At 38.6% G+C, this 21,535-nt stretch overlaps 2 protein-coding genes across 2 annotated transcripts in view; one reads left to right on the forward strand and one right to left on the reverse strand.

The window, feature by feature from the left end:
* Positions 1 to 3,598, forward strand: part of LOC306845020 (dynactin subunit 2) — an 18,476-nt gene extending 14,878 nt beyond the window's left edge. Inside the window, exons 11-14 of the mRNA XM_079377518.1 lie at positions 393 to 464; positions 535 to 637; positions 1,576 to 1,667; positions 2,032 to 3,598. Of these exons, the coding sequence (XP_079233644.1) occupies positions 393 to 464; positions 535 to 637; positions 1,576 to 1,667; positions 2,032 to 2,118 (354 nt within the window). The 3' untranslated portion in view covers positions 2,119 to 3,598. The remainder of the gene's footprint in view (positions 1 to 392; positions 465 to 534; positions 638 to 1,575; positions 1,668 to 2,031) is intronic.
* Positions 3,528 to 21,462, reverse strand: LOC306845012 (uncharacterized protein). Its single transcript, XM_079377494.1, has 12 exons — positions 21,328 to 21,462; positions 20,220 to 20,359; positions 18,746 to 18,848; positions 16,979 to 17,147; positions 13,571 to 15,418; positions 11,441 to 12,216; positions 10,100 to 10,259; positions 9,149 to 9,288; positions 7,887 to 8,468; positions 7,374 to 7,423; positions 7,229 to 7,286; positions 3,528 to 5,529 (listed from the first exon to the last, which is right to left on the reverse strand). Exons 2-12 carry the CDS (start codon positions 20,333 to 20,335, stop codon positions 5,470 to 5,472), a joined length of 4,062 nt encoding a protein of 1,353 aa, XP_079233620.1. The 5' UTR covers positions 20,336 to 20,359; positions 21,328 to 21,462; the 3' UTR covers positions 3,528 to 5,469.
* Between the last annotated feature and the right edge of the window lie 73 nt (positions 21,463 to 21,535).

Here is a 21,535-nt window from a genome sequence, read left to right on the forward strand (position 1 = left end):
AATAATTGTTTAATATTTTTTGTTTGCAAAATGATCTGATGTTCTGAGTTCTGTAGCATCAAAAGATTTTATTAGTATTAATAATTTTATTATTATTATCTAATTGTTTTAATTATTATTATTGTTTGCGAGATTATCTGATGTTCTGAGTTCTGTAGCAGCAAAAGATTTGATCATTAATCCCCAATAATAATAATTGTATTATTATTATTTTTATATAATTGATTAATAAATTAATTTTATTAACTTTAATTTAAATTAGTTGATTTTTATTAGTCCCCCAGTAATAAGAAAAAAAAGAATTCTATTTTTAATCTTGAATGACGTGTTTAAACGGAGCTGTTATTATGAGTGCAGTCGACGCTGAGCGCTTGTTTTTGTTTGGTCTTCAGAGCGTTCTGGGGAAGATGAATGAAATCGCCAAGCACAAGGCGGCCATCGAGGACGCAGAGACCCAGAACAAGGTGCGTCCGCCGTCAGCAGAGACTGTGCTGGAGTTAACGAGCTGACTGACGAGCTGTGGTCTGTGTGCAGGTGTCTCAGCTGTATGACGTGGTGCAGAAGTGGGATGCCATGGCCTCGTCTCTCCCGCAGGTGGTGCAGAGACTGCTGGCCGTCAGAGAGCTGCACGAGCAGGGTATCCTTCACCTCACGTCACTCACATGTTTGCTTTGGGATTTAAATACCTCTTTAATTGGCCTGAAAAAATCTTAATGGTTCTAAATGAGGTATCATGCTTTCTGCAAAATATAATATTAATTGTAATGATGATAATATTGTTGTTGTTAACTAATTAATTAATATTCTCTTGTCAAAAATATTGTTGTTGTTATTATTGTTAATTTCCAAGATAATAGTAATATTATTATTATTAGTAGAAGTGGTAGTAGTAGTATTAATGTAATAATAATAATATTCTTAATCCCCAAAATACTATTACTACTACAAATAATAATTGTTCTTGTTATTATAATGCTATTAATAAAATCACATTACCAATTAATATTCTTTGTCAAATTTTATATATATATATATATATTATAATTATTATGAATCCCCACAATTTATTAGTAGTGGTAGTATTAATATAATAATAATAATCGCCAAAATACTACTACAAAAAAATATTTGTATTATTATTATTTCCAAAATATATTTATTATTGCTGTTGTTATATTATAAAATAATATAATATTAATACATTATTCTTAATCCTCAAAATTATAGTTGTAGTAATAATATATATGTTGTAGTAATATTTAAATATTAGTTGTAGTATTAATATAATACTATTTTATTATAAATTAAAATAACATTATTCTTAATTATACATCTTTTAAAATTTATTTAGGATATTTTCTCCCCAAAACAATAATAATAAGTGATTATTATTATTATTATTATTGAGGTGAAACAGGACCTGGACATTTCTTTACAGTTTTGAGATTCACTTAAAGTAATTATTTTATAGAAATGGCCAAATCCAGGAAGTGTTTATGAGCTATTTTTGTTGTGTGTGTCCAGGAGTGTATTATATGTTTGTGATCTGTTGTTTTTGTGTCTGTTGTGGTGCAGCGATGCAGTTCGGCCAGCTGCTGACCCATCTGGACACGACACAGCAGATGATCAACAACTCTCTGAAGGACAACAGCACTCTGCTCTCGCAGGTCTCTCCTCTAACACTCACACAAACCCCACGTTACTCTTTCCCCGCCAAACCTTCACTGTTATACGCATCTCCTGAATGAGTCTGATGCAGAAACCAGCGATCTTACACTGCTGCTCAAAATGATGGAAGCCATCTACTGCAGCTTTGCTTTTGATAATATTACTGAATATGATCCAGATGTAGTTTTTGATAAAAATGTGATTTTCTGTGAATTTTTATGAAACCTACCTACATTCAAGTGTAAAAAAAACAGTACTTGAAGCTAGAATACAACAAAATATTCAGGGGGGCATTATATTTGAGTGAAAATCAGCAAAAACGCTGGCAGTGAAAGAGTTAAACATCCCGCTGTTCTCTCGCAGGTCCAGCAAACCATGAAGGAGAACCTGCTGGCTGTGGAGGAGAACTTCGGAGCGCTGGACCAGAGGATGAAGAATCTCTCCAAATAAAAGCCATCGGTCTGGTGTGAGGAGAGGAAGAGGGAGTCCATTAGAGTCCAGCGCTGTTTCTCATGCCGCCCTTTTGTTTTCCTGCAGAGTGTCGAGACCAAACGTTCCCACACTACAGAACCTTAAAGCTTCAGCGTTTAGATGCTCTCCCTCAAACCCAAAGTCTGAGTTCCATCATGATCCACAGGCTTTTTGAAGGTGAGGAGACGCTGTGTGTGTAAATACAGGCTTATCTGTACTTTAACTCGTTCTCATGAGCGATTGCTTGTAACCGTTATTGTATTATTAATGTGGCGACAAGACCACTAATTATGATCATTTTCCAATATAGAATTTCAAATGCATCTCTGGATAATAAAATGCTTCCAGAAATCTTTCATGTCGTTGTTGTTTTGAAAGTTCCCAGCATTCCCTCACAATGCATTTCAGTTAAATCTTACAATCATTAGGATTATTGGATAACGATTATTAGATTGAGATTTTTACATTTCTGTAGATTTTTTTTTTTTTTTCAACTTTACATTTTTTTTGTAGAGGGGGGGTATTTTTACATTTTTGTAGAACTTGTCAATATTACTGTTTTAATCATTTGTGTATTTTCGTAATTCTACATTTTTGGTGGCTTTGTGAAGTTTTTTAATTTTTATTATTTTTGGTAGATTTTACATTTTTGTAAATGTTTAAAAAAAATTAATGTAGATTTCTTTCCTTTTATTTCAGCAGGTTTTGCTAGTGAATAAAAAAAACTTAATTATAAATTTTCTAGTATAATGCTAAAGTGGTTAGAAATCAGTTTGTTTGCTTTTCTTCATACTTGAATCCTTTAAGAAGTAATATGCATTGCTTTAAACCATTATATTATTGTCATATGAACATTAATTTGTTGGCTCTGTTTCATCAGCTTCATTTAGTTCCTCTCAATTTTTGTCAATTATAGTTAAGCAGCTTAAGTTTCTTTTTCTTGCCAGTCACAGGTTTTTAGATGTTAGACATTGCTCAAATAAAATATTAAAATATTGTATTTGTAACATTAATTCACTCATGAACTAAGGAATAAACAATTGTATTTTTGTGTTAGTTAATAAATTATAAATAAAAAGCACTATAGAGCTAGTTAAGAAACGGGACTGTTTTCTAAAAGTGAAATATTTAAAATTTTACTGAAATGTTTAGAAACAAGAACAACATGCATACAATGAGAGTCAATGCTTCAGCGTTACAATCTTATAAAATATATATTTCATGTTCTGAACAACAGGCTGGTGTTTATGAAGTATATTTCCTTTATGTTCATAAATCTTCAATCATGCCTGTGAATCTGCTTTGAAACGCTGTGAAACACCAAAACTCATTTTCACTTTGCCTGTCAAAACAGTGACATGAAATAATCAGGAGAGCTTTCATCTTTTAAAATGTTTTAATTTGTTAAATAAAAAAAAAAAGTCAACTCCCAATAAAAAAGCAAATGCTACTTGTTCATGATTCTCAAAGTATTTTCTTTCCAAATCAAACATGAATATGAGAAAGGAAAGGTTTCTCTGCAGGAGAAATATTTTACAAATTGATCATTTTTCCCTAAAAAAGGTGTACAAAATAAAATACTAAAACTGTACATATATACATAAATTCAATAGTAAAATTGCATAATCAGCCCCATTATTAAATCATTATTTTAAATATTCAGTAATAATCTTGTGCCTGTGTCGATGAGCTCTGTGCAGATCCACGACTAAAGCCCCTAAAACCTACAGATACTCTCCTCTAACACACACACACACACACACACGGGGGAAAAACAACATATATATGACCCTGCAAAGACAAAACATTGAGTGACGAGTGAGATTTGGTCTCGTTTTGAGGCGTGTGAAACTGCAGGGTGGCATTACTGACAAAACTACTGAATGAATCTAGGGCTGAAAATGGTTCATGAGGTGCATTATGGGTTTGTAAAGGATAACATGAGTCGTTTGGTCCAAGAACGAGACGGATTCAGCATCCGAGGGATTTTTGGACACAAACGTGCACCTGAAGACTGATGGGCGCGAAATCTTAAAGGGACAGTTCACCCAAAATATTTATGATTCCATCACTTGCAGTGAATGGGTGCCGTCAGAATGAGAGTCCAAACAGCTGATAAAAACATTAATCCACACCACTCCAGTCCATCAGTTAACATCTGGAGAAGACAAAAGCTGAAACACATCCAGCATTAATAATCCATATCGCTTCCTCCAGTGAAAAAGTGCATCTCCTGTCGTCTCTCACATCAAAATCCAGCCACAGATTCATTTAGAGCCGTTTCTTGCAAACGGTGCTTGATTTGTGCAGATTTCTCTCCTCTTTTTCATTGGAGGAAGCGTTATGTTTTATCTAGCTTTTCAAATAAATAATTTATTACAAAACAATTAAAAAAATATTTACTTAACACTCAGCATTGTGCTTTGTTGGTTTAGTGTTTGATAGAATGTTAAACAATTTAACAAGTATGTTATTTTTACTGTATAAATAAATGCAGCCTTGCTGAGCAGAAGAGACTTCTTTTAAAACATCAAAATATTACAGATCCCAATCCGAACACTATGTGCGAGTGTTATAATAAATTAATAGAGCAGTTGTAATTATTATCATTATTATTGTCTTTTCTTCTCATCGGAGACATGAGATGCAAACGCAGCACTAAAGAGTCTCTCGATGTCGATGCTTGTAATGATTTCTGCATCTTTCTCGACAGTTTTAAATGCTTCCATACTGCCATGTTTGCTGCATTAGTGCGTGCTTCTGTTTGATCACGTCTCGTCATTGTTCGGTACATATTATTCTGTCTTTGCGCTTATTCAGCTGAACACCAAAGGAGTCTGTTTGGCTATTTTCGGCTGAGTAATTTCAGTTGCCGAATATTCGGTGCATCCCTAGTTTGGACTCATTCTGACGGCACCCATTCACTGCAGAGGATTCATTGATGAGCAAGTGATGCAATGATACATTTCTCTAAACCTGATGTAGAAACAAACTCATCCTAATCTTGAATGACCTGAGGATGAGCGCATTTTAATGTTTGCCTGAATTATTCCTCTTAATCAGAGCTGTCAATCACACTGGACCTCAATCATGAAACAAAAAGCAAAAGTTAAACAATAACTATTCCTAAACTGATGCAACAACTTAACAATAGTTATCATTGGCTGCCTGGTAACTGTTTGAAAATGTAACATCAGCCGCATTCGTGGTAACAGAAGGTGAGCAAACACAGACAGACGGAGGAGCGAATCACGGACTCTTCTGAACGTGCAGCTCAGACGGTGTTGCCATGGCAACAGTGCTGGTGTTGGCGGGAAAGTACGGTCAGATCTATCGGACGACGCGGCGTCTCTTCCCTCTGGCGGACCGCACGGGTCTGGACAATGCTATCTGCATCAACAACACATCAGACACAGATTAATGCAGCTCAGAGAGATGAGTGTGCGCGCGTGTGTGAGAGTGTGTGTGTGTGTGTGCGTGAGAGAGAGAGAGTGTGTGTGTGCGTAAGAGAGAGAGAGTGTGTGTGTGCGCGTTTCTATGACAAATGAGGACAAATACATACATAAATGTGTATAATGACAGGTGTTACAAGGTGAAGGTGACTTTTCAGGACATTGACCCATGTCCCCACTTTTCAAAACGCTTAAAGTTTTTTTTGGGGGATAGTAGAAATGCACAGTTTCCTGTGAGGGCTAAGTTTAGGTGTAGGTAGGGGTGGGCGATATGGGAAAAATATCATATCACGATTTTTTATAGAAATATCACGATTCACGATTTTTATCACGATTCTTTGTTAGTGTTATTATTTTGGTTTTACAAGTTGTCTGAGCATTACAGCCAAACTAGAAAGACAAAGATGCATGGCAGATATTTAGGCCAAAGTGGGCGAAGATAAAAAATCTGTCATTATTTTATTTTTCTTATAAAAAAATAAGAACAAAGATACACATTACAAATACACATAATATACAAATAAAACAAACAGTGCTTTATTTCCAGGTACAATAGGTGTATTTAGCAGAGCATTCAATGAAATTGAATGAACAAATATAAAAATAAAACACTAGATAGACTGATTCCTAAAGCAACTGTATTAAAGATTTTCAGTCAAGAATAGGGAGTGATTTTTCTCTTTGTGTTTTGTTGTTTTGTTAACGTTAAATGAATAGTTCCCCCAAAAATTAATATTCTGTCATCTGTCTGTCAATTCTGTCATAATGTTGTATTTTTATATCATCATTTACTCAAAAGTTGTTTTAAACCGGAATGAGTTTCTTTCTTCTGCTGAACATTTATAAATGCCATTTTGAAGAAGGTGGAAAACCAAACAGTTGCTGGTCCTCAGTGACTTCCATAGGATTTTTCTTTCCTGCTATCAAAGTCAATGTGGACCAGCAACTGTTTGGTTTTCCACTGAGTAAATAATGACAGAAATTAAATTTTAGGGTGAACTATCCCTTTAATGACAGTCGACAGCACGTTTAGTGTCCTGTCCCTTTAAGAGCTGCACGCATCTAATATACAGTACAGGCACGCATCTGTTTCTCTCTTAACTATTTACTTTCATTTTAGAGATAACCAACTGAGTCTGTATGCAAACCTTGTGTGTTTTGACAGTATTAGCGCAAAAGATAAGTTAGTTGAGTAATCAGGCGCTGTTAGACAGGCTTTTTAGTGTCCGTGCTTCAGGTGTATGCGCTCAGAACAAGCGCACGTCAGACCAGCGCGCGAATTAAACATTTAACCAGCAAGGCTTGTGTGCAAATAATGTACTTTTGCGATCGCGAACAAGTGCAGTGTCCTGTCAGAGTAACTCTACTGCTGTATGTCGTGTTGTACAGTATATAGAGACGGCGGCGCCAGAACTGTATTTGACATAATGTGTGCTGTAGCACGATACTACCATATTTCTTAAAAAGCAGATCGTGGAGACATTTTTATCGTCCACGATCAAAAATCGTCATATCGCACACCCCTAGGTGTAGGGCAATAGCACATACAGTTTGTACAGTATAAAAACCATCACGTCTATGGGATGAACCCACTTTTCACAAAAACAAACAAGTGTGTGAGTGTGTGTGTGTCTCACCGTCGGCTCCTCAATGATGCTGTCGATGCCACCCAGCAGGTCCGCTCCTCTCTGCAGCCTGACAGGAAGACGACGACGAAGACAGTAAAACACAAAGCACTTCATGCGTGAATGAATATGTCAGGTTCTGGACAGCTGCACTTACGACTGCTTCCTCTTGCGCCCTCTTCTGGCTCCGGTGTACACTTCTTCCGCCTGAGTGCAGATGCAAGAGAAAGAAACCAGGGTCATGCTGGGAAATAAAGTCTAGTACACTACTCAGTATAAGATGCTATTAATGAAAGAGGTATGTGAAGCAGCGTGCAAAAATAAACATTTCAGACATTAGTATGCTATTCAGTGTTTCCCCTGCCATTATATTAGAGGAGAGTTTTGGTCATGGCCCACATAATCGTGATTACAGTATTGATAAAACAATATTACCAAACACACAAAATGACTAAAACTGAACTTCAAGTCAAATAGAAATGACAAAAAAAGTATTATTTCTATTTACCTTTTATGTTTTAGTTAAAGACTAATAAAAATGATATAAAATCGTAAAATTACTAAAAATGAAAAAAGTAACTAAATAGAAAAGTCAACAAAAAAAAAAAAAAATGAAAACTTGAAACAAATCTGACTAAACAGCATCTGAATAAGACATAAGCGCACTCACCCGGACTTGCTCTGCATCTCTGATGTCCTCGGCTGCCTCTCTGAGCCGCTCACTCGGACTCAAATATCCCTGCGGCCTTCGTCCATCCTCCTCCTCCTCGCCTCCTCGCCCCTCTGCTGTGGAGCCGACCCCGTTGCTGTAGACGCACACTGTGGCTGAGCCGTCGGTCTTGGCCTCCTCCAGCGGGGCGTCGCAGGGCGGCGGCGTCGACGGGTCCTCGCTGGGTTTGGGCGTCCCTCGGGCCGGAGACTGGGACTGGGCCGTGTCCAAGCCGAGGCGGGTCAAGTCGGGGTTGTGGATGGAACAGGCGCGGCGCGGGCTGAGGGGCGGAGGCAGCTCGGGGTAGGAATCACGCTCGCTCACCTGCAGGAAGGAGGTGTAGATGGTGTCCATGAAGGAGCCGTATGGGTCAAACAGCCCCGGACCGGAGCCTGTGGACATCTCTCTCTGCTGCACAGGCGTCTGGACCGGGTTGAGCAGGGAATCCTGGGATATCGAAGCAGAGGGAAGCTGATCTTGTGACGGAGGCGTCTCATGTAGACCCACGGGTTTCTCACCCATGAGCGCCGGCGCCATCGTCAGCTGAGAATGACAAGATTCACACGAGTGAATTTAAGTTCCTCATGATTTTTAAAAAATTTATAGTGGAATACAAACTGGGCTCAATTTATGAATTTCTAAATTATTAAAAAGAATATTTAAAAAAAATGAATTTAATAATGGATTTTTTTATGGAGCAAACGGTGAAGGAAATGCATCAAATGTGCAGCACACACGAGAAATCTTCAATAGTTTTTAAAAAACATCCCAGGATGCACCTCATTATTTCGGCTGAGAATGGATTAATAAAGATGTTCAAATGAAAAAAATAAATATGATTTTTAATGATTATTCATTTACTATATTTAATATAATATTTTACAAAAGTTTGGGGTCAGTACAAATATTTTTGGAAAGAAAAAAATCTCTTCAAATGTTCTATTGAACTTTAAATATAAACGGGTCAACGTGAATTTGTTTATAAGAATAAAATAACTCTTCACTTAAGTTTTTAAAAAGAATCCCAGGATGCACTTCAAGTTTAATGAAGTTCAAATGAAGCTGTTTGAAATTGTAATAATATTTCACTATTTTTATTGCATTTATCAAATAAATGCAGCCCTGAACAGAAGATACTTTCAAAAACATAAACTGTTGAGTTTTTGAAAGCAGTTATGTCTATGTAAACGGCCCGTTTGCTCGCGGCTCAGGTGAGAGTTTACCTGCAGGCAGGTGAGCGGGTTGAGCGCGGTCTGGTTCTGTGTCAGCGGGACGCTCAGAGACGGGCCCTGCGGCAGCAGAAGAGATCCGGCTCCTAATAAACCGTGAAGACTGCTGAGGTTACCCAGAGCTGTGAGCTCACCTGTACACACAGAGAAACAACATCATTAGCAGCTCAAACACTCATAAGCAAGATACAGGGTAAAGCACATTATAATCAGACTGTCAGTATATAACCAAATATGGGACCCAGGACCACAAAACCAGTCATAAGGGTCAATATTTTGAGAATGAGATTTAGGGCTGTCACGATTCGTCGATTTTAGTCGATTTTTAAATTCTGTTTTCTATTATTTTCTGGATTCCATTTGAATGGTTCCATTAAATTTTAATAATAAAATGCATCTCCAATTAATTGATTTTATATTAAAAAAATAATTTTTTCAGAAATACTGCACATTTACATGTTTCACCTACATAAATTCTGGTAAATAATATTTCTGGTAAATACTCCTTTAAAAAGTATTTTTTGATTTTAACTGTATTATTATTAGACTAGAAGAGGTGGATATGATGTCATTCTCACACTATAATACTGAACTGATTTCAGTCATCTGGACTGAGAGATGGACACTTGCTGCTTGCACTCCATGTTGCACTTCACTTTTGCTTTAAAAAAGGATTTCATAGAAATTTGCATTTCATTTGGTTTGATAAAATATTTTAAAGTAAAACTGTTGTTTTATTTGCGGGAAATTAATTGTTTAGATTAATCGATTAATTATAATGTTGAAAATGTACGAGGAAAGTCCTCTGATGAGTTACCAAGGTAAGCCTGTGTGCCCCGGCCCAATTTAACCCCGTGTATAATTATAATACAGTTATTCCAAAGAAAGGCACATTTAAAATGGTCATTTTCAGATGCATTTTAATTGAAAGACTGATCCACTTACCAAGAACCCCAGGGGCGAGCAGATGTGGCAGGAATTGAGGTGTATGGGTGTTATTCTTGTCCTGCTCGGCCAGAGGGTCACACACTTCCGGCCCCGTGCTGGAAACCAGAGGGCCGCAGGACACCGAGGTAGAAACTAGAGCTGGGCTGGACAGAGTCCCCTACAGCCACACAGATTCACATATGTATTGCACAAGATGCATGTACTTCAATATCAAAACAATGTTCCACTGGCAAATGCACAACAACGCCTAATACAAGGACTCCCAATCTTTTTCAGGTGAATTTCCCTGATATTTGACCTCTGTAATCTAGCACTGGCAATTCTTCATGGACATTCGGAGTGTAGAAATGTGCCATATTTCACAAATAAAATAAAGTCTATTTTTAGTAAAAGCATAGCTTACCTGAAAACAAAACTTCTGTCATTTGTTCACCCTCGTCATTCCAAATCCATAAGACTTAGGTTCATTTTCAAAACACAAATTAAGATTTTTTTAAACCCATTTCTCCATTATAAGCCCATGTGACTAAAATGGATTACGGGTTTGGAACAACATAAGGGTGAGTAAATGATGACAATTTTAATTTTTGGGTGAACTATCCCTTTAGCATTAAGCTTTTTTGCAATGTCACATTAATTTAATTTTTTTTTTTAAACATGCATGCACAGACACAAGGACTTCGAAATTACAATTTAAATAAGATTTCATTCTTTGTTTTGCATTATAGTAAATGCATTATAGTAAGTGGCTAAAAATATGGAGATTGGGAGTTTAAATGCACATAACTCAAGAAAATGATGCCACAATTAGAAGAATATAATGTTCAATCCTTTTGATTTTGAGATTAACCCCAACCCTGACATTTATTTTTATAGCTTTTATGAAATTAACACTAGTATTAAAAATGCACAAATGTAACCTTGGACCACAAAACCAGTCATAAGGGTGCAAAAATACAGAGAAAATCTCCTTTAAAGATGTCCAAATGAAGTTCTTAGCAATGCATATTACTATTCAAAAATGAAGTGTTGATATATTTACAGAAAGAAATTTACAAAATATCTTCATGCAACATGATCTTTACTTAATATCCTAATGATTTTTGGCATAAAAGAAAAATTGATAATTTTGACCCATACAATGTATTGTTGGCTATTGCTACAAATATACTTATGACTGCTTTTGTGGTCCAGGGTCACAAATCAAATGCAGTTCCATCATTAACCAGATGGAAGAGGCAGAACATCTGGTTGGGAAACCCTGTCACTGTAAACAGATGCATCAACTGGAAGCATGCAGACTGCACATGCAGCAAAGCATGCAACTGGTGCGTTTACCTGAGAATGAGGCGGGGGGGGTGGAGTGTGGTTGGGTAGGGGTTCGGTCTGGGTGAGAGCTGCGGTCAGCAGAGCGGGGTTGAGCGACAGAAAGGCATGAGGGGGTGGAGTGAGAGGGGCGGAAAGGAGCAGCGACTGGCCGTCTGCACTGGGTGCTAGAGTTTGTAGAGCCTCCAGGAGCCCCGGCCCCATCAGGACCGAGTCCAGCAGAGCAGGGGTCTTCTCCAGGGATGCTCCATCCGTGAAGACCTGCTGCAGCGTAGGAAGCTCCAGGTTGAGCGCTGGAAGTGGCAACATGGCAGCCGGATTCTGGCCGAGCAGCAACGAAGCCATGAGGAGGGCTTGAAGCCCAGGGGGTTTTTCACCAGCTTCCACCCCTGCTTCAGCTCCAGCAGAACCGGGCGGATTTAACAGGCTCACGAGGTTGAGAGGAAGCTCGCCCTGGTTTAGGACGTTGAGAGGAGAGCCCTGGTTTAGGATGGCACTGGTTGGCTGGGCTTGGGCACAGCCGGGCACCGAAGGTTGGCTGCTCATCCAGACCCCTAAAGGCAGGGAGCCGAGAAAGGGCGGGAGCAGGGAAGGCAGACCGGCATTGGAGGAGAGAAGCTGGAGGAGCTGTTCTTGAGACATGAAGGGAAAAGCCTCTGCAAGCGGCAAGGAAACAGCGGGGTCGGTTGTAGGGTTAGAAAGGTCGGAAGAGGGGAGGCTGTGGTCCGGCTCACAGCCACCCAGCAATCTTGCATCTGAGTCCGGCTGATCCATGGACTCTACAGGACCTGCCGAGAAAACACAAGTGTCAAATGGACCACCCAAACCACTATTGCTGTGAAAATGCCCCAAGAAACACAAGAAAAGAAGATTATCACTAGACATGTGCCGGTGTTACGATAATGAAGACGCACGATATTGTGGCACTTCAAAAAAACACGTGAATAATTACACTACCAGAAGTTTTTGAACAGTAAGATTTTTTTATGTTTTTTAAAGAATTCTCTTCTGCTCACCAAGCCTGCATTTATTTGATCCAAAATACAGCAAAAGCAGTAATATTGTGAAATAGTTTTACTATAAAAAAAAAAAAAAACTGCTTTCTATTTGAATATAATTTAAAATGTAATTTAGTGCGGTGATTTCAAAGCTGTATTTTCAGCATCATTACTCCAGTCTTCAGTGTCACATGATCCTTCAGAAATCATTCTAATATACTGATTTGCTGCTCAAGAAACATTTATTATTATTATTATTATTATTATTTAAAACAGTTGTACATTTTTTTTCTGGATTCTTTGATGAATAGAAAGATCTAAAGATAGCATCCTGCCCATGCGCACTCTGATGTAAACAAGCCCAACTCGTTACCACGGTTACCCCGTGTAAACAAAGCAGCTGCTACTTTGTTTCTGAAGAGTAGAGTATTTAAATAATTTAATGAGCCATTCAGATTTTTGTATTTCGCAGTGGTGTTCTTCACAGCGCCAAATACTTAAACTTTGACTTTAATAGGCTATTTATTTTCTAACTTTTCTACATTTTAATCTGGACTACAACATGCCCAAGATATTGTTTAAAAATATTTGTATTTTTTATTGTTTAGTCACACTTTACATTAAGGCTCCATTAGTTAATTCTTTAGTTACCAAACTGCCAAAAAAAAAAATATTCTAAAGCATTTATTAATCTTAGTTTATTTCAACATTTAGTAACACGCAATTAAAATAAAAAAAATTAAAAAACTATATTATTTAATGGACCCGAGCTAATATGAACTAACAGTTGTAATTTCCACCAAAGATTAATAACTTCTGTAACAAATGTAGCTATTGCTCACTGTTAATGTTAATGCATTAAAGTTAACTAATGAGATCTTATTGTAAAGGGTTACATTGTTCTTTATAATTCTTTTGCACTTTAACCAGTTTGGAACATTTGTTTCCTTTATACATTTTTTGTGCATTGCTTTATTGTATTTAAATGTTCAGTTCTTATTGTTATAAGAAAAAAAGTTGTTAAACTTTGACAACACTTTTTTGCGACTTATTTCAATATTGTGATAATGCCGTACACTGTGATAAAAGCTTTAGCAATTATTGCAACATGAAAATTTGATACCGTCACATGCCCAAGTCTCACCTTTACTTTCCATGGCTTGGTTGTGGTTTGACTGGTGAATTTGGTAGGTACTGTGGTCAAGACAAGTCTCTGTTGTTTTGAGTCCACAACCTTTCTCCGGGAATGAGGGCAAGCATGTTGAGGACATCTGGTTCATCATGCTCAGAATTGAATTGTTGAGGTCCGGCGTCGTCTGGCTCAAGTTCAGGATGGTGCTGCTGGAGGTTGTTTTGAGGTTCATGGTTGTCTCATCACCCATCAAAGGAAAGGGTTGGGATGGTGGTCGCTGGATGGGAGATTCTGGCATGGGCACTGTGCTTTGGGGTTGAGGTTGCAGGGTGTGGTTGGGTAAACGTAACGTGGACTGCATGTCGCATTGGAGCGTCTGTGGAGTGATGGGTCTGGGTGAAGAGGGCAATGGGTTTGTGTGCCTGTTGCCAGGTATGGCAGTGGCAACACCGGATTGCTGGGTTGCGCTTTGCATGCTAAGAAGCTGAAGCAGAGCAGAAAGGGGCTGGGATGGAGATGGGAGGGAATTAACAAGTCCTGGCTTCCTGCCTTCCTCCGAATCCTGCAACCTGGAGGCATTTGGAGGAGCGACGGGCAGCCGGTGGTTGTCTAAATGAGGTACAGGAGGAGAAGGTGGCGAAAGGCATGGGGAGATGAGCAGAGGTGGCCCGGAGAGATCTCCTGCGGTCCAACCAAACTGTGAGTCTTTGAGCATACTCAAAACGGTGGGCGAGCGCCTCTGCCGTTTGCGCCTTACATTTTTCTCCACGACAGCAGGGGAAGCCGGGGAAAGGGAAGGGGAGTGCGGAAGCAAAAGGGCGGTGAGGGACTGTGTTCTGGCGGAAGTGGGGTGAACGCTACTGTTTAAAGTGCTAATCAATACCTTTGACTGCTGCTCCTTGTCCAAGCCGGTAAGAGGGAGTGCGGTCAACGCATCGGCTGCATTGAGCTGGGTTTTCTGGTTGGCCAACTGGGCTTTAGCGGCTGCAGAAAGTAGGCTGCTGGCCGGAAAAGAGTTATTGATGTGGCCTTTTTGCTGGCTCTTCTGTTGGTTGAGAATCTGCCCTAGTGGAAGGCCAAGCAGTCCTGGGGCTTGAGCAGAACTCACTCCGTTCCTCTTGTCGCCTGCATTAGGATGCGCCAACGACAGGGCTTGTGACATCTGATGGTTGCTTTGGTTAGCACTGGAGCTCGTGCTACAGTCTTTGTAGTGCTGCAAAATGCCCTCCAAGCGACTACAAGGGCTGGAAGGCGCAAGAGGAAGCTTGGGAGAGGAGCACGGCATGGTGGGTTGCAACGGTTTGCCATGGGCCCCATGCTCTGAGAGCGAGGATGTTGAAGAATGGCGAGAGCGTTGGCGGGGTGAAAAAGTGTCCAAAGGTGACAGAGGAGAGGGCGACTTGACACTAGCTCCCTGGGAGTTTGGTGGAGCTACTCGACCACTTAGAGTTAAGGATGAAGAGGGGGATAAGGAGAAGGAGTTGGAGGGGTCTGGAGGATGTATATGCGTGTGTACACTTGGTTTTACACTGTTAGGAGAACTGGGGTTGTGCACTGTCCTTTGGGGGATGTTTTGGGGAAGCGGTGGATGAGGGCTCCACTGCTGTTTCGCGTAACCAGGCATGCAGCCGACTGGCGTTTGGGGTTTCTTTAAAGGCGAACCCTGTTCTGGAGGCCGTGAAATTGGGGTGAGGCTAACAGAACCGTTTTGCACAACAGAGCGAGGAGATGACAGAAGGAAACCAATGTTGGATTTGGGTTGGTTGTGTCTCGGCAGAGGGTAAGTGCAGGGGACGCCGTCTCCATGAGCCACCATTGATCCTCTCGGCTCTCTGCCATCCACTGAGTATATAACACCTCCTTAAACAAACATTAAGACAACACAACTCACCTTACTGAAGAAAGCTAAACTTAAAGACAGGTACAGTGCCTATTAAAAAGCAATTACCCCCTAAAAAGCCAAATCTAAGTTGTCTACCAAACATGGCATTGTATATTATGAATATCATTGGCGCTTTGACAAACTGCTTTGATTCCTCTTTTATGCATCTACTAAATGCATAAATGCAAATGTTTATTTTAGGACTTTTTAACACTGAATCTCAAAGTGTTGGCTTTTATGACACTGAACAACAGAAAAATATTCAGATTTCAACATAAAAAAAAAAAAAAAAAAAAAAAAAAAATCACTATTTCAAATTGGGTTTCAAGTACATTTCTGATGGGCAGTGTTTTACTTTAAACTTAATTTTGATCTCGGACTATAAAAATTTCTTCCAGTTGGTCTCAGACATGCCTTGGCAAACTGTAGCAGAGATGTCATGAGACATCTTTTAACAGTGACTTTCTTTTTGCAAATCTCCTATAAAGCTGTGACTGGTGGAACAACAAAGCAGCAGTTGATCAATGACACATTGTTAAATCCACAGTGATTCAAATGTGGAAAAACTCCACAGGGGGGCAAATACTTTTATAGACACTGTATATCATACTTTTTCATGTTTTTACTAAAGGGAAACATAGTGGTTGCAGTTTAGTTTACAAGTTAAATAACTTCCAAAAAAAAAATACAGTGAACTGGATACTGAAGATGACTGCATGCTTTAGACAAATGTAATAATTTGAATAGGTAATATTTGGACACGAGATGTAGAGAATAATCTTCACTTCATGAGAACAGTAGTGGTCACATACTGCAATTTACTTTAAGACAAGCTGTTAAAGGAATGTTCTGGGTACAATAAAAGTTAAGCTACATGAAGAGCATATGTGACATGCTGTCAATTACTACAGACAATTGTAACTTGTCCCTCAGTTTGTAAAAATAAGTCAGAAATGTGTTTACAGTAAAGCACCTACAATTGAGGTCTATGAAGTTGTTTAAAACCCTGGAATAAATGCTAACATACACAGCATTTTGAAAATATAGGCACATTAATTAAACAATACATTAATAGACAACAAAATAATTGGTACCACTTTACATTAAGGGTCAAATTGTTATTGGTTTATGCATTAGGTATCAAACTAACATAATACTTTTAACATTAACTTAGATGAGTAAATGCTGTAAAGAAATGTTGTGCATTAGTTAATGCACGAAGTATCAAGAGTGAACAATGTTTATGAATTGAATCATTTTTGTATTGTGGTTTTATTTGTCTTTTGGTTCCGTACAGCTCTTTGGAACAACAATGTGTTGTATTTAAATGTGCTTTAACAAATAAACTGAATTGAATCAAACCTTATTGTAAAGTGTAACCTAATTATTAAATAAAAAAAAGTGTTAGCATGAGAAGTGTGATACAACAGCTTACTGAAGCAATCTTTGAACACGTCATGACAGCATGTCACAGAACCTGGAACGGTTCTTCTAAAAAGTAATCGTGCTGGAATAACTTTTGTATTAAGATGCAATACCAGTGGCTTGAGCCGGCGAGGGAAGATGGGAGGGCTGCATGCTTTGGCATAATGCCGCCATGGCATCAACTTTCCTGCGATGATTACAGAGTTTGGTCATGTCTTCCTCTATTTTCCCTGACTGATGACCAGGAGCTCGGACCATCGCAACAGGGTCAAAATTAAAGACCTGCAGGGATTTATAAAGACATTTAATCACCTTTTTTAATACATGCAATAAAGTTCATGTTTAGAATTGCATATTATCATACAACTCTTATTATTTCTGCAGTATGCAATATTTATACGATACACAGAAAACAAACTTTCTGTATGCAGAAGTACGCTAGTATTTCATTCTAAACATACACTGAACAAAATTATAAACGCAACAATTTTGTTTTTGCCCACATTTTACATGAGCTGAACTCAAAGATCGAAGACTTTTTCTATGTACACAAAAGACCTATTTCTCTCAAATATTGTTCACAAATTTGTCTAAATCTGTGTTAGTGAGCACTTCTCCTTTGCAGAGATAATCCATCCACTTCAAAGGTGTGGCATATCAAGATGCTGATTAGACAGCATGATTATTGCACAGGTGTGCCTTAGGCTGGACACAATAAAAGGCCACTCTAAAATGTGCAGTTTTATCACAGCACAATCCCACAGATGTCGCAAGTTTTGAGGGAGCGTGCAATTGGCATGCTGACTGCAGGAATGTCCACCAGAGATGTTGCCCGTGAATTGAATGTTCATTTCTCTACCATAAGCCGTCTCCAAAGGAGTTTCAGAGAATTTGGCAGTACATCCAACCGGCCTCACAACGGCAGACCACGTGTAACCACACCAGCCCAGGACCTCCACATCCAGCATCTTCACCTCCAAGATCGTCTGAGACCAGCCACTCGGACAGCTGCTGCAACAATCGGTTTGCATAACCAAAGAATTTCTGCACAAACTGTCAGAAACCGTCTCAGGGAAGCTCATCTGCATGCTCGTCGTCCTCATCGGGGTCTCCACCTGACTGCAGTTCGTCATCGTTACCGACTTGAGTGGGCAAATGCTCACATTCGACAGTGTCTTGTACTTTGGAGAGGTGTTCTCTTCACGGATGAATCCCGGTTTTCACTGTACAGAGCAGATGGCAGACAGCGTGTATGGCATCGTGTGGGTGAGCGGTTTGCTGATGTCAACGTTGTGGATCGAGTGGCCCATGGTGGCGGTGGAGTTATGGTATGGGCAGGCGTATGTTATGGACAATGAACACAGGTGCATTTTATTGATGGCATTTTGAATGCACAGAGATACCGTGACGAGATCCTGAGGCCCATTGTTGTGCCATTCATCCACGACCATCACCTCATTTTGCAGCATGATAATGCATGACCCCCCTCCAATACAGTAAAACTGCACATTTTAGAGTGGCCTTTTATTGTGGCCAGCCTAAGGCACACCTGTGCAATAATCATGCTGTCTAATCAGCATCTTGATATGCCACACCTTTGAGGTGGATGGATTATCTCGGCAAAGGAGAAGTGCTCACTAACACAGATTTAGACAGATTTGTGAACAATATTTGAGCGAAATAGGCCTTTTGTGTACATAGAAAAAGTCTTAGATCTTTGAGTTTAGCTCATGAAAAATGGTGGGAAAAACAAAAGTGTTGCGTTTATAATTTTGTTCAGTGTAGCTGCAATCTATAATACATAATGAATTAATCTGCAATCAAATTTGTACTGGAAACATCATGAATGACAAGGTTTCAGCACTGAATGTTGATCTCACCTTATTTGGGACTAGCGGGCACTCGAGACCACATTTACATGTGCCGTCTGTCCGTAGATACACCCTCACCTCATCCACAGATCGAAGGACTGTACCACTTGGGCTGAAGAAGAAAAAGAGAAAGATTGATGTGGAGAAGTCTGACAGCTATTTTTGGTCCGTTTTTTTTCTCTGCAGACATCAATACAATCAACATAAATACAAGAAGAAGGTGCCAAGCTTTATTGTTTTTATTCATGATTTCGTCATTTTGCTTATACTATTAAAACAGAATGGCATTTGTGTCTGTTGTTTACTGGTTCTTACACTCTTTGCATCATTTGAAATGCTGTGCACTGACAGCAACGCCAGCAGAGAGTAAGAATGACATGCATTATACTATAAACACATTCTGAGTCCCCAATAGAGTGTAACATTGCCGCCCACTTATTGTACATTTTACAAGGATTTAAAAAATAAATAAATAAATAAATAAAGTCTTCATTAAAGAGTTATAAGCAATGAACTAACCAACCAGTTGCAAGGTAAGTCGCAACATTAACTTGGATAAATTCGATAATTGAAAAATTGGATAAAAGACAAAATGTACAAGATTGTGTACTAATGAGGTAAAAAAAAAAAAAAACTCCCACGAAGCACTGAAAATTAAATAATCAAATGTAAAACAATGGAGTAATATAAAACTACTGATTTAAAGATAATTATATATGTAGATACAATATATCTCACGTTTGTTGCCAAATATGCATATGGATTGTTACAGAGTCATGATGGGTAATGTAGTCTTTCATCATTGCACTGTTAAACACGATAATTTTAAAATAAGTTAGAATAATGTGTGCTGATGGCTTTAACAAAAGCAAATATCAAATAAACAAACTGGTCTTTAAAGGATTCATTTAAAGTTATTGTTAAATATCAATTCCACTTTGAAGAAAATGAATGGGATTTTTAGTTTCAGACTCAAAGGTCCGGTCACACCAAGGAATCATTGGAATCACTTTCACAAATACACTTCACAAATACAAATACACTTTCAATCTACCTCAAAGAGCTCAAGCATTTAAAGCGACAGCCATCAAACCTGGAGCGTACACATACAGAATGTTATGGAGTGCTGGTATGGATGCTAATTTAATCATCATTCTTGGTGTGAACGGGTGTTCAGTTCACTACCAGATTGTTTTAGCACTTACAAACTGTACTGGTTTTCACTTAAACTTTACACCAGACTACTTTGAAGCACTGCTTCCTCATGAACCAAACCGCACTAGAAGCCCTAGTGTGAAAGCTAAACACACTCGCATGCGTGTGAGGAAAGTTTGCTTGGGTGAAATCACTCACATCTGTGCATAATCATCAAAGCCAGGCAACCTAAGTGAAAAATGTTCCTTATGTACCTTTTAATAGCAGCACTGTTCACATTTGATCAGAACAGTAGTTATGAATGACACAAAGTAAAATGTGGACATACCTGATGTAAGACACAGCTCCATCTTCCACCTTCCTCTGCCAGCCAACCGGGATCTGAGCGATGAGTGTCGTACCTCCATCTTTTTCCCCTGCTGCACTCTCACTGCCCCCCGTCATTTTCTGCTCACACACATCCAGCTCCTAAAGACACAAACCACTTTCAATTTAGTTTGAAACTAGATCTGATGAACCAGATTCAGTTCATAATCAGATCTGATGAACCAGATTCAGTTCATAATCAGATCTGATGAACCAGATTCAGTTCCAAACAAGATTGAGATTCAAACGAGGTTTGAAAACCAGATTCAGTTTCAAACCATATTTGATGAACCAGATTCAGTTTTTAACTACATTTGATGAACCAGATTCAGTTTCTAACTACATTTAATGAACCAAATTCAGTTTCAAACCATACTTGATTAACCAAATTCAGTTTCTAACCACATCTGACGACTCAGATTCGGTTTCAAACCATATTTGATGAACCAGATTCAGTTTCAAACCATATTTGATGAACCAGATTCTTTTTCAAACCACATCTGATGACTCAGATACAGTTTCAAACCATATTTGATGAACCAGATTCAGTTTTCAACCATACTTGAACCAAATTCAGATTCAAACCAGATTCAGTTTTCAACCATACTTGAACCAAATTCAGATTCAAACCAGATTCAGTTTTCAACCATACTTGAACCAAATTCAGATTCAAACCAGATTCAGTTTTCAACCATACTTGAACCAAATTCAGATTCAAACCAGATTTGACTTGCACTTCACACCTATTTTTAGTTGGAAAATATGTCCACACTGCATCTAAATACAGTTGTCACTCCACTTCTGAGCGTTTAATCTGTGACTATTATGGATTCAGTATACATCCATAAAGAACAGATCATGTAGTGACAACTATATTTACATAAAATCAGTGGAGTGTGTGCATTTTAGTTTTGTTTAAAAAAAAAAAAACAGCTAACAACTAACTAGGTAAAATGGGTTCAAATGCACAATGGGTTTATACGTATTCTTTACATATAATAAATGCATTTGTCACGCCACGACTTCACAGTATATATGATGTTATGTCATTCTGCAACTTCATACTGCACCTTTTCATTTTTATACAGCCTTGGTCAGCACCAATCGTGAAATACACTCTTTGGAGGACATCAAGGAAGCACAACAACAAATCTGTCTTGACACACAATCCTCTCTGCTCCTCTCAAATGGACTGGGATGCTTCTATGAAACTCTCCAGAAGTTGACAATCTGAAAATATGAAGAAAAATATATTTCATAAAACATCGACATAGTTTG

Source organism: Barbus barbus (assembly GCF_936440315.1).
Source record: "Barbus barbus genome assembly, chromosome: 25".
Taxonomy (NCBI): domain Eukaryota; kingdom Metazoa; phylum Chordata; class Actinopteri; order Cypriniformes; family Cyprinidae; genus Barbus; species Barbus barbus.